General features: G+C 37.8%; 2 protein-coding genes across 5 annotated transcripts in view; one reads left to right on the forward strand and one right to left on the reverse strand.

Annotated features, from left to right (window-relative positions):
- galnt13 (polypeptide N-acetylgalactosaminyltransferase 13) overlaps nucleotides 1–1,137 on the reverse strand; it is a 39,763-nt gene extending 38,626 nt beyond the window's left edge. Inside the window, exons 1-2 of one of the 4 annotated variants that reach the window (XM_015041145.1) lie at nucleotides 905–1,137; nucleotides 706–781 (exon numbers count right to left, since the gene is read on the reverse strand). The gene's annotated coding sequence lies outside the window, so the exon portion shown is untranslated. Of the gene's footprint in view, nucleotides 1–705 lie in introns of all 4 variants that reach the window. The other 3 variants (XM_015041144.1, XM_015041147.1, XM_015041146.1) reach the window with 3 other exon arrangements.
- Nucleotides 1,138–3,348: 2,211 nt separating this feature from the next.
- LOC106952815 (reprimo, TP53 dependent G2 arrest mediator homolog) lies at nucleotides 3,349–4,445 on the forward strand. The gene has a single exon (XM_015041179.1). The coding sequence runs from the start codon at nucleotides 3,672–3,674 to the stop codon at nucleotides 3,978–3,980; it is 309 nt and encodes a 102-aa protein (XP_014896665.1). The 5' UTR covers nucleotides 3,349–3,671; the 3' UTR covers nucleotides 3,981–4,445.
- The last annotated feature ends 8,940 nt before the right edge of the window (nucleotides 4,446–13,385 follow it).

The raw sequence follows: 13,385 nt of genomic DNA on the forward strand, positions 1-13,385 counted from the left end.
GGCTTCCATTTACAACTCGGTAAAGCCACAAGTTTCTCATGCTGATCTAAATTACACACTTCTGAAGCCATTTACTTAAACCAATATATTTGAAAAGAATAACTTTCCCTCCACTTCACAACTACGTGCCACTTTTTGTTCACACATAAATTCCCAATAAAACACAGTTAAGTTTGTAGCCGTTTTGTGGCAAAACGTGAAATGTTTCAAAGGGTGTGAATACTTTTGTAAGTCAGTAATGTACTGGATAATACACTAATTTGGCTTGCCATAGTTAATACTAAAGTGTCTGTTTGGCAATTTGGTAGCAGCAAAAGTACTGAGGCGGAGAAATGTTTTCTTTACACAATCCTCTCCGGAACAGAAGGTGATTACAGAGCTGATCTCTGTAAACCCATTAGGCTGCAGGACATTTTGGTCAACATAACAATGTTCATAGTCTTCTAAAACATTTCCAAAATGTTATGAAATACTTAATCTGCGCCATGTTTCCTCTTACCAATGATTATCTCATTTGTTGCTGGGTGTTACATGGATATCAGTGCAGCAACAACAGCCAACCAATTAGGTTACTATTCAACCTGGATAAATAAACCATAGCAACAATCTCAACAGAAGTACAGTTGCGACTGCATTTATAATGTGATCAGAATATCCCAATGCAGGGTGTGAATAAAACAGGAAAGAAAAACACTCTCTGCTTACCTAAATTATGGGTGTAGTGAACCGGTGACCTGATCCAGACTCTCTGCCAGGCAACGTGTTGAACATGATCAGATGCCTAAGAAATAAAGCAACTAATTTAGCTAAGCGAACACCGTCTGGAAATGACACCCAAGATGCGGTCCAGGGTTGTCCACAAACCAGTGAGCCGTTGTCGGTCCAGTCAGACCTCTCATGATACCTGCTTAGTGTCCTGGATGTAATTTCTAAGCGACACAGTTGAGGTGGCCGCAGTCAAACCGGTCCATAAGGAAACAGTCAGGAGGGTTTTCCTTATTTATTCACTCGGGGGTCTATCCACGCACCTGCTCCACGGCTGTACATAGAAACGGCGAGAAGACGGCGAGATAATGCTCCATACAATCTAACCTCAGCTCCGCTCACATCGACCCGCATGTGTCCCTCTCCTTCTCTCTGATTGGCTGACAGCGACATCAATCATGGGTTATGTTGTGAAGTGGAGCCTCAGTGGCGTCTGGTGGCCGTTACTCTCTACTCTTACTTTTTTGTATTATTGTTACTATTTAGTTAGTTAATTAAAAATAGTAACAGGAACATTGTTGGAAAAAAATTGAAAAAGAAAAATAGTTAAACTTTTTTATTTAAATCTTAAATAATAATAATAATAATTTTTAAAAAACATGTTGAAAATTATTAACTCCTCGCCTTTAAGTTTCCTTGTAGAAAACAATACTTTCTAATACAAAGAGTCAGGGACAGGATGGCAGTCTGTCTATTTTGGAGAAGTCGAGAGCTGCCAACCTGACCAGCGCGAGCAAAGAGTTACACTGAGTGCTTTCTAACAGACGACACCAAGAGGGGGCGCTGTCTCTTTGAGTAGCAAATAATGCGCGTCAGAGCACAGTGCGAGTCCCATCCGTTATGCATGTGTACGTGCACAAGTTGAATTGAATTGAATTGAATTGAATTGAATTGAATTGAATTGAATTGAATTGAATTGAATTGAATTGAAGATAAGACATCCAACCCCAACACAGGCATACAAATTCAGCAATATAGACATACAGAATGAAAACTACAAAAGCTGCAGAATACAGCCGTAAAACAGACACATATCCAGATTTCCACATTTGAAGCAAACCAAAAGAGATCATTCAGAATTGCTGCATTCCAATAGGTACAGAGCAATAGCAATGGCAGTCTCACTTTCTATGGCAAAAGCAAGTGATACTGAATAAACATGGAAAACGTGGTTGTGCAGGAAGGCAACCTCTTTCCAACTGAGTGTTTGTTTCTCTCTGTGTGTCCTTTCTGTTGGGGGGCACAGTTGAAGTGATGGAAAACTTTCAGGCTTTTACGTTTTTTTTAAAGGTGCAGTATTATAAATGAATAAATTATCGGAATTAATATGATAAAACCTCTATTATTAATTGTTTAGTTCATTCTTCTTGAACTTCAAAATGTATTTATATTGTGGTCAAATGTCTGAACAGCCTTTATAGGTGGTTGTTGGTATGCACCCGGAATAGTGGCTATCCACGAAAAGTCCAGATTTGAGGTTTAATCCCAGTCCGCCATTGCCCTCGGTTAAATTGACTCATGTTGATCGATGCTGCCATCTAGTGGTAGTGGCATGAAAGAACACTTAAATTCAAATCAGAGCAGATAGTTTGTCTAATACTCAGTAAAACTTTATTTCTCTGTTATGTACACCAACGAACTCTGAGTTGTCTTTAAATGTGACACTTTAATTTGGCTATATAAAGATTTATGGGTTTGTGTTCAGATGATTGAAAATGTGTTCAATCAAATGGCGAGCAAAGGTGGTCTGGAATATTCATAATTTATGATATATTTAATGATCATTTTGAGCCAAATTGTAATAAAAGCACATTAGTTGATGTGTTCTGTTTAAATAAATAATGCTTATTTTAAAGCAGATGGAAAGTTTCAATAACAACAACTAAAGCATGTATCACACAAGGAAATTCAATGTTTTGCATGATTTAAGAAAAATAAAACTTGAATATGTTTTTAACCTTGATCTAAAGGAATTCAGTGTTTTAGCATTTTATTATTTTTTTTTTTTTTACAGTTGCTGGAAGTTTGTTGCAGATTAGTAGAGTGTAAAAATTGAATGCTGCTTCTCCATGTTTGATTTGAATTCTGGAAGTGCAGAGTAGACTTGAACCAGAAGATCCAAGTGGTCTGGGAGGTTGATGCAACAATATCAGGTTCAGTGATTTTGTAAACTAACAAATCTATTTTAAAGCCGATTCTCTGACCGTCAGTGTAAAGTCAATTTGATGTAATCAAACACGAGTATTTAATCAAATCAAATACGATTGATATTTTATTTTTTATTTTTCACTGAGCTGTAAATATGAAAATGTGGACATGATAGCTGATTGTTACGTTATTTGACACAAGGTCAGCAGGGAATCTGTTGAAGTTCAGCTCCAAGATGAGTCAGATGCACACCCCAACACAAAGCAAGCTGAAACATTTATCAAAATCACACACACACACACGTACACATCCAGGACCCTGTGCAAAAATGCCCCACTATCATCATATCGCATCATCCTGACTGAAGGTCTACACAGCCAACTTACAGTCTTGTCCGCATGGTGGCGCTCGGGCTGTTTCCTCCAACCCAAGTAGCAGCAGTCTGGCTATTTAACCGCGGGGTGTGTGGATTCATTCCGCTTTGAAACTGGCAACGCAGCGCACCGGATCTCCAGTAATGCGATTCCAAAGCAGCTTTCTAAACTCCAGAAGGGCGCTGCTTGATCCGGAGGAACTTCTCTAACTTCGCTCCTCATCTTCACTCCTCACTTGATGACAATTGCTGCGGGACATCATCTCTCCCCTGTTTGATTTTTGTCTTTATTTTTTGGAAAGTTTTATTTTTTTATTTTTATTTATTTATTTATTTATTTATTTATTTATTTATTTATTTTTAAATATTTTATGCCAAAGTAGAGATGAATAACACCGGGTTCAACCAGACTGAGGGCGCGCTGTTCAACAAGACAGAAGAGTTTTTCTGCTGCAACTTCTCCTCCGTGGTGACTGACAACGGCTTTGTGGCCGCGGCTCCGGACGAGAGGAGCCTCTTCATCATGCGGGTGGTCCAGATAGCCGTCATGTGCGTCCTCTCCCTCACCGTGGTGTTTGGCATATTCTTCCTGGGCTGCAACCTGCTCATAAAGTCCGAGGGGATGATAAACTTTCTGGTGACGGACAGAAGACCCTCCAAAGAAGCGGAGGCGGTGATTGTTGGAGCCTACTGATGGACGAGGAGGACGCTGGCAGTCTTGGTGCTGGAATCAGATGGAGAGGGTGCGACGATCAACAGCCCCGAAAACAAGGCCCTGTTGTTATGTTTTGTACAGTTTATAAAAACCTGAAAGAAGCGCTCTGTCTGTAAGGGCACACTGATGGGGACTGAGGCGCACAGCTGCTCACCTTTAGTCATGTGGCCTTTTTAATGCCAACAGTCTCAGAGAAGGGAAAGTGCGCTGAGATCCTCTTTAGTTAAGTGTCCAATCACGCACTGATCTCATTTAATAGTTGTAAAGCATCAGTCTGACGCAAAGGTTTCGCATTTGCTGCTTTACCAACGCAAGGGGGGAATTAAATGTTGAACGTCTTTGCTCTATTTGGCATAAAATGGGCAAGACTCCGGAAAAAAAATAAAATATGTACTAATTCGCAGAAATGATGAAAGGCTGAATAATAAATGTAATTAAAAACTCTTTTCCTCTTAATTGATATTCGTTCACACATCTTGCTTTGAGAGTTACAGTTCAGTTTTTGTTCAATTATATCAGTTTTATTGTACTGGGGGGGGTAGGGGGGGAGAGGGAGTTGAGGGGTTAATTTAGAGGAAAATAAGTCATCCCCCAAGAAACATTTTGTTTAAAAAAAGAAACGACGTGTGGGAATGTGGTTGAGAACCGAAAGGGAAAATACCTCCAAATTAAAACCTCTACTGATTTCTAAATGTCATTAAAAAGTTATTAGAATCAAATTGCATGCTTGACTTTCAGCATTTTTGTGTGGGCTCCCTTTGGACATAATCTACACTGTACAAATTAGTAATAATTAGTAATATATTAGGGCAATAAATATTACATGTAACAATTATTTTAATTGCATCAATCTTGTTAGTCTGTAAGCTTAAATTTTTAGCGTCCTTACATTGTTTGATAACCTGTCTCAACAATTTAAATGGAATTAAATTAAATAGTTTACTTTCATTCATCATGTGTCTCATAAACGCAACAACGTGAAAATGTATTCCTCCTCGTACAGAGTTCTTCTGTTTTTTTGCATTTTTGGTAACACTTAAAAGTTTCAAATCATTCAGAATAATAATAACAATAACAGCAATAGACAAAATAACCAGAATAAATACAGAAAAGGAATTTGCACATTCTAATTTATTTTAATAGGGAAAAAAAACCTATCCAAAGCAGCCTGGCCCTTCTAGTTGTTTCAATTGAATAACTGGTTAACAACTTCAAGAATTTTACAAAAACTTTAGGACTCTCTCATGAATGCTAATTTTGGCTAGTCTCTTTGCTATTGTTGACTCATGATTAACCATTAACTATTTCCAGACTGACAACTTGTTTTTCTTCTGTTCTTAAATTTATTTAGCTTGTGGAAGGATGTGTTGCTTTTGAGATGTTTTTGCCTACTTCATCTTGTCAGACAGGGTCTTTTAGGTGACTTTTAGATTTTTCCAGACAAGAGACTAAATCAGGAGTTAAATGTTGTTAGTCACATATAAATTAGGACGCAATTATCTTTTCATATAGTTCCAGGTTGGTTCAGAAAATGTAAGTGTTTGTCCTACTTGAGCGGGTTTAGCATTGATGCTAACATTCCAGCAACCTTGACAGCTTCTTAACTGTGACACCTTTGTTGACATTGGAGGAGAAAAATGTCTCCATGCCACTTTACTCAATGTAAAAAATTTTATTTGAGTCTTTCACTGTGATCCTCTGACAAATGGGGACCCATCACAACTTGGGGCGAGGAAGGTATATTCAGAAAGATAATTCTAGATTGAGACATCAGTACTGATTTAAGTCAAGGGATAATTTAGAAAATATATAAATTAAAAAACTGAATTGAAATCACTTAAAAAAATTATACAATGTTTTAATTTCATTGTTTTGTTTTGTTTGTACATCTTAAAAAGTGCTTGAAATTTAATTAATTTCATGTCTGTCTTTTAGCTTTTCAATTTAATTGAACAATTTCTTCTCAGAAATGTGAATTAAAATCAACTTAAATCAAATTTACACATATTGTTGCATCAATTTCAACATTTACCAGCACATAACAGTACAGTTCTTAGCATATCTTTTTCTGAATCTAATTAAACATTGGCCAACCTGAAACAGGCTGAAAAAAAACAAAGAGAGAAGAAAAGTTCATGATTATGTACCGTTTGAAAATATGCCGCTTCCCTGACATTTCTTCCACATTTTTAATTATGTCTACATAGAAGCTGCAGATATAGGTCCGAAGCACTTATAAGAACCTTTTTATTCAAATGCCTCTTAGAAAAGGAACCTCATTATCTTAGAATTTCTTTATTTCCTCTACCTGAGGATTCACGGAGCCTTTCACATCCTCACTCCTTCTGTCAAAACATCTGTCGTGCTCTGCCCCAGGGTTCACCTGGCTGCCAGCTCCCCAGGAGCGTCAGAAATTACTTGTCTTGTCAATGCGGTGACGAAGGAGCCACAGGCCAATATGCCGCTATGCTTCACTGCCCACCTGTGCTCTAATACAAAAGTTAAAGTGAATCAGCTTACATTCATTAAAATGCCCTTCATCTTGTCTCTCTTTTCTCCCGTTTCCTTCATCTTGACTGTTGTGTCATGTTTGACAAAGGTCCCCTTCTGTCTGACAGCTTTGAAAAATTAACTGCCATGGCCCACACTGGACATCCTTGTATTGATGCTTAAGAAACGGATACAATCTAAAACAATGACTCTGCCGCTGCAAGTGAGACTGAAAATACAGCAAGAATGTGACTCACTCATCACTCCACAGATTTCCACACTTGGAATGCAGAACATCAATTTTGGGGTTTGAGTAAATTCATCCAACTGCAGCATCTCTGAAAACACAGAGTAATGCATCTGCAAAACTGAAAGATTGTCATATGTGATTTACTGAGCTTGATATTTTATTTTATTTATTTTTTTGCAAGATGTTTATCGTTATTCATGCTGAAGGAATACATAAGTCAACTTGAATTGAAAATATTAAGAAAACATGCACTCGGAATATCACTGTTGAATACTGCAATGAGGAGATCAATTGAGGAGATTTCATCAGCATCTTAATTACTAAAATCTATATCCAATCCAGCTTTATTTATCAATGAACTACCTTTCATTATCACAAGAACCAAAGTGCCATCACATAGACTCAAAAACCTTGAATGCTAAAATGTAAGATACATTAAAAGCATACATAACAAGTTTATATGAGCTGTGGGCAACAATTCCATCCTACTGCCAAAACATATTGTAGACACTCAGAGTTTGAACGTGTGATAAGTGAAATATAAAAAAAAACAAATAAAACAATGATTCAGGAACTAATTGGGGCACACTGTGATATTGTGATTTTATATATTAGGCTGCTCTAAATGTCAACAAACAAAATATCACAAACATATCCTCAAATGAGTCATCATCAAATACTTAAATACTTAAAATACTTAAAAGTTGTATGAATAATAATAATAATAATAATAATAATAATAATAATAATAATAATAATAGAAACAGTGGTGACAAGATTTTTTATTTTTTTATTACTAAAGCATATTTTCTCAATTTCACACATAGTGTGTGCTGCAGAAGGTTAGTTTAGTGTGATGCAGTCAGATCTGTCATCTTAAAGATTTCACACCCCGGTGCTCTGTGAAATTCAGGAGATACTAACATCATCCATCTGTATCCTACTGTCAACAAGCTGATTGTGCCCAGCAATGCCTATGTGCTTCTTCTTCCAACATGCTCAGATATGTGCTGTGACTGCTACTCTGTGCAAATCTAAAACAGCTAGTCAGGCTATTAAAAATTCATGTTTCGAAAGCCTGACGTAGCCATGTGTTCTCACATTTCTTCCCAAAGGCAGAGAGTGTTACAGGTCAGAGGGGTGTAAAAAAAAAAAAAAAAAATCACTGTTCACTACTTCAGCATGTACCAGCTGTCTAGATAAAAAAAAAAAGAAGAAAAAAAAAACGTATGTGAGCAGTGTAGCGCAGAGCAATACGGCATCAGCTCACTTTATCCCATGCCAACTGTCCGTGGACTGTGCTCAACCATGACAGCATCTGTGGGGTGTTGATTGCGGGCTAAAACAGGCTTCAGGTCCCCACTTGCTGTCTTATGATTGGCTGCTGAGCAGAAGCCCGGTCAATGAACTGGATAGTGACTAAAAGCCCCAAATAGCAGCAAGGCAGCCACACTCAGTCCCCACGTTTCTCTCCTGTTCTCCCACAACTGATCTCCTGGGCTGCGGTGCCACAGACACATCAGTCAATGTGGTGTGAGATCTATGTGGCTGCATCATATTTTTAGCTCCCTCGCTTGGCATCGCAGCCGGTGAAGCTGGAATTGTCATTTCACACAAACTTATCCGTAATAATATTTTCAATAGAGTTGAAAAGAAGGATGAGAAGAGCAGGAGAAATTAGTTTGCATTAGCTGTTGGTGAAAGAGGAAGTCTTAAAAGTCGAGCTTTGAAAAATCCCCACACTCAGATTTTAATTTTTATTACCTTGCGCCTTCAGTTGTATTCAGAGGATGAGTCACGGCTGTGTTGTACTGCTGATTGTTTCACACAGAAACATCCCAGGGATTTAACATCTGAACCATGCTGCCTTTAATACTTTCCTGTAAGCCACAGTGTGTGTGTGTGTGTGTGTGTGTGTGTGTGTGTTATTTTGTGGCTGTATCTGAGCCATAAAGACACAAAATCAATGCAGCATCCACTCAGACTGAGAAGGGTCCCTCTTCTTGTGGTGGCAAAGACTTTACCTAAGTGTACCTGTAATCACAGAACTAAGGAAAACACAGTCCATCACTGCTACTATAATCAGAGACAGGAATAAAAGTCTGGAATATTGTTTAAATGGAGTAATTTTTTTAGGTCCAGGTGAGTATGAAACAACATAATAGGATACATCAATATTTGTGTGTTTAAAGATTGTATTCTCTATCCAACTGTCACTCTGTCCATCAATTTATCCCTCTGTACAGCTCTCCTTCCCTTCATCTATCTGTCCATCATCCAGCCATCCAGCCTTCCTTCCCTTTGTTTGTCCAAACTTTAAAATTCTTTCAGAAACCCAGGATGCTGAGCCCCTGCTGCAGGAAGGCAGAGCATCCAGCTTGTTATCAGTGCCCTGTTCAAAAGCCAGTATCCACAATAGTATGTGGGTGCATTAGCGCAGGTTGTACGGGTGACTTCAATATCTGAGTGCTGAGTCATACAGACAGACTTGAGAGCCGCTGGATGTTTCCATCTAGACAACTTTTTTTTTTTTAATTTTTTCATTCAAGGACTTCATTTCACCAGGAAAAACTTTCTGCACACATTTATCAAAAGGTAAATGTGTGCATTTACCTTTTGGCAAAGGTAAATGCACACATCTTCACACATCTTCAGCTTTGGTAAAGATGTGTAAGACGTCTTCACATATTTTGTTGTTCTAGCACAACATACTGATTTCTTTTCTAAAAGTATTTTAGTCTGGGCACAATTAATAATTGGAGGAAAAGACCACATTTAATTACAAATACTTTTACTTTATTATCACCCTCTTGTCTATTTCTGTAAAAAATACACCTCCTACCTTACTTGTTTATACCTTACTTGCTAAGTTGCTCAGTGTTTCTCCTTGTTTCCCTGGATTAAAACAAAGATGTTGTAAATTACTGAAAAAATTTAAGCAACAAACATTCCAATGAAACCTATACTACAACCCATGTTTCTACAGGAGTTAGAATCGTTCCAAATGTACAGCTTTAAAAGAAGATTAGTAACTTGTGTTTTCCTTCCTCTTTGCCCACCCGCTCAACTTAATCAGGTTTTTGTGTGTAATGAAGAAAAATAGCTCTGTGCGTACGGCAGCTTTTGCTAAATCAAATTATATATATTTTTTATAGTGAGACACTTGGAACTCATTATTCCCTTCAGTCATGCAAATGCATAATGAGTGTTCATTACTTTGAAATAATAGCTGTGATGATGTGATATTGACCCTGTAATCCATTCCAATTCTTGTGTAAGCGTGTTTCAGGGTCTATTGACCTTCCAATCACGGTGCTTCCTGGCAGCTACATCTGCTCCTAAACAGCCTTCTCTCTGTGGTGCTCTACTCCAATAGGGAGGATGCTGAATTTCCTCTTAATAAAGCTGTAGTTATGCAGCCTCAAGGGCATAAGCGCAATAATAATGAGCATCCTTTATCTAAAAGATCATAATCATTTGCATCATATTGTTTTTTAAGCTTTAGTTTTTACATCCACGTTGGAAGCTGTCAAGATAGATATTAAATATGGGAGATACGGATTTGGGAAGTTATATCTGATCTGGAATCTGTCCTTCATTATGCTTGAAGAATTCCACATTATCCAAGCTGTATAAACTTATGACCGCCTAAAATGCTTTCTGTGCCTCCTTTTATTTTAATTTTAAGCTTGAGCATACTGAATCTATCGTAGTAATATACAAAACTGGGTATAGTTAAGAACTTTGTGGCACAGATGTGACTTTATCAGTGAGATATTTGACAGAAAAAGGGAGTTACATTAATTAACTCCTCACCTGATTTGCGTTTTTGTCTTTCCATTATACTGCTAAGCTGATTTAAAGTTTTGTGTTTGGATTGTGCAGAAAAATTTTAAAGCGCTAACTCTAAAACTAATATTCTGAAGAAGAAAATCGCAGGACAATCAACTAATTTAAAACCTCAGAGCACAAAATTGATCAAAATTCACATGCTGTAAACAGAAATGCAAACATTATGAAAAGAAAACATGTTGGCTTAAATGCAGCCAGAACAAAAAATCCACTTGTATTTATGCATGTGTGATTGGTGGATGGATGTTGTTAAATAGCTGTACCTGTATTCCTTTTGAAGATCAGTTCTTTGTCTGTTCATTCAATATCCACCACGCAAAACTTCTCAACCCCCTTCATGCCACTATTTAAGCATTCATCTGACCTTTCCTTTCCTTGATACTAGAATTACATTTTCCTTTCCTGCAGTTCAAAGTGCTAGAAACACCTGAAAAGAGGCAATGTGAAATAACTTTTAGCAGGAGTCCAAGTGACCATGAGGAGAAGAGATGGTCCTATTTTGACATCAGGTTCACAAAGGCACAACTTTTCTGTGCCTCCTGCCACCATCATGACGGTCGCTTGCTCTCCTGAGACCTGGATGACACAGAGTAGAGGTTTCTCTCTCTGGTGTTCTACCACTTCCCTTCACATGGAGTGGAATAGACAGTGTGATACCTCAAGGCAGCACTTCTGTGGCAACACAAAATTAACCCAATTAATATTTATGATGCTTCTGAAAGCTCTTTCCAGCGTTTGCGAGTTGGCCTGATCCGTTGGCTGAGCAAAGATACACTGATGTGAACTGCGCTCCTCATTCCTGACTGTAGAAATAGGCAGTGACAGTTCGGACCTGGCTGCCAAGCAGCACTGTCCTACCTGTCTGGGCGCTATTCTCCTGTGCCCCCGCTGTCAGGTGCACTCAGTCACTGTACCGATCAACTTTATCCAAGCTAACCACCACCACCGATAATCTGTAACTTGAGTTTAATGTTTCAGCCACCGGCACAAATAGTGCCATGCAAGTGTACTCATTCTCCTTAACCTCTTCCACATCTACTATCATTAACTGAAATGTGTATTATTGGCATTTTATGATCATCTTATACAAAGATGAAAACCACTGTCAAGTAGTTTTAATAAGGAAAATCGTTTTTTAAAAATTAAATAAATATTTTCAAATATGCAAATATTTTAAACTGGAGAATTTTGGTCCAAGTGGCAAAAACATTTAGACACCACTGATTTAGATTCAAGGCCAACTATGTGTTAAAATGGCCCAGTCAAAGTCCACATCTAAGCTTTGTGAAAAAAATTACAAAATTGATGTTTACATATGTCCAACATCTAGTGTGACTGAGCTTAAAGATATTTTGTAAGTAAGAATAGATTAAAAAAATAATTTTAATTCTATCCAAAAACATCTGCTATAACTGAAGCAAACATGAATTTTACACATGAAGGCTGAAAACCATTGGACACCACACTTTTCAGATTTTTGAGATCTATGTTTTCTTTCACTTCACATTTATGCACTATGTTTTATTTAGTCTAACAAATTAAATAACACTAAAATCTGTGGTTGCAACATGACAAAATGTGAAGAATTGCACGTATGTGTAATCTAGAATACAGTTAGTTCATAAATAAAATAAAACATTCACAATTTAAAAAAAAAAAGTTTGCCTTCCTAAACATTTTCTAAAGAATCTGCTAAGAACAAGAACAACATCTCCAATCAGTTTGTTGCAGTGTTGCAAGTTGAGTAATGTCTTCCCTGTTTCCAATCTGATGCCATACCTTGGGAATTTGTGCCTAATGGTCCACCTCCTGGTTGTGTCACACCACATGAAAGTAAGGCTGAGTGCTGTATGATAAAACCTCTGCAGGGTCATGACTTATTGAGCTACCTCAAATTGCTTCTCAATGCTGCTGCAAGCTATTCCTCCCTCAGGGCTGGCTCCATTATCGCCCGCCTCTTCCTGAGGTTACTTTGCAGTGACATCACCTGCTTCCATACATTTAATCCACATCACACTTCTGGTTTTTCCTAAGAAAAGTACAAGAAATGTAAAAGAAATCTTTTTTTTTTGTTTTGTTTTTTACAGAATCGGGTAAATGCCAAGCAGGCCAATTACTGCAGGCGATGATATTTTATTATAGACAGGTTCCTTATAGGGGAGACTTTGGTTGGTAGAGATAAGAAGGTGCATTGACGGGACAAATCTATCATTTAGCAGAGGACACAGAGAAAGTAGTTAAAGCAGTGAGTCAGAAAAATACAGATAACTTTAAATATTATCAAAAAGGGCATCAATCACTCTGTCTAAATTATCTTCAGTACTGTTCGTCACAAGTCATGTGTGACTTACTGGAAGTCGGACAGGATGACATTCAAAAAATGCCACTAATGTAAGGGTGCGAGTGTTTCACTCAGACACTGTGAGAGCAGTGACCATGTAGCTGTGTATTAATTTACAGCTGCATGTGCCAAAATAACAGTGAAAAAAAAATCTGAAATTTGATTTTCCACTACAGTCAGACTGGACACACTTATTTAATCATTTAGTTAGTTATTTGCGGTAAGTTCAATCTCACTCTTTGGTGTGCACCATTCATTCTTTTTCTTATATTAACTGTAAGAGTTCACACAGCAGGTACCAAAGCAACTATGAAGTGTTGAATTAACATGTGGGTGCCTGTGCACATGTGTGTGAAATGGCATCCCAGTCCAGCTAAGCCGCACCTTTAAGCTCCACAGCTGTCACAAAGGATCAGCATCCAGCCAGGCACGCTCCGGGAGTCACTTTCAG

This window comes from Poecilia latipinna, unplaced genomic scaffold, assembly GCF_001443285.1.
Source record: "Poecilia latipinna isolate Pla-1442-1.1 unplaced genomic scaffold, P_latipinna-1.0 Scaffold540, whole genome shotgun sequence".
NCBI lineage: Eukaryota > Metazoa > Chordata > Actinopteri > Cyprinodontiformes > Poeciliidae > Poecilia > Poecilia latipinna.

Excerpts from the sequence above, each read along its gene's own strand:
- LOC106952815 (XM_015041179.1), top strand. The coding sequence starts at position 3,672 with ATGAATAACACCGGGTTCAACCAGACTGAGGGCGCGCTGTTCAACAAG.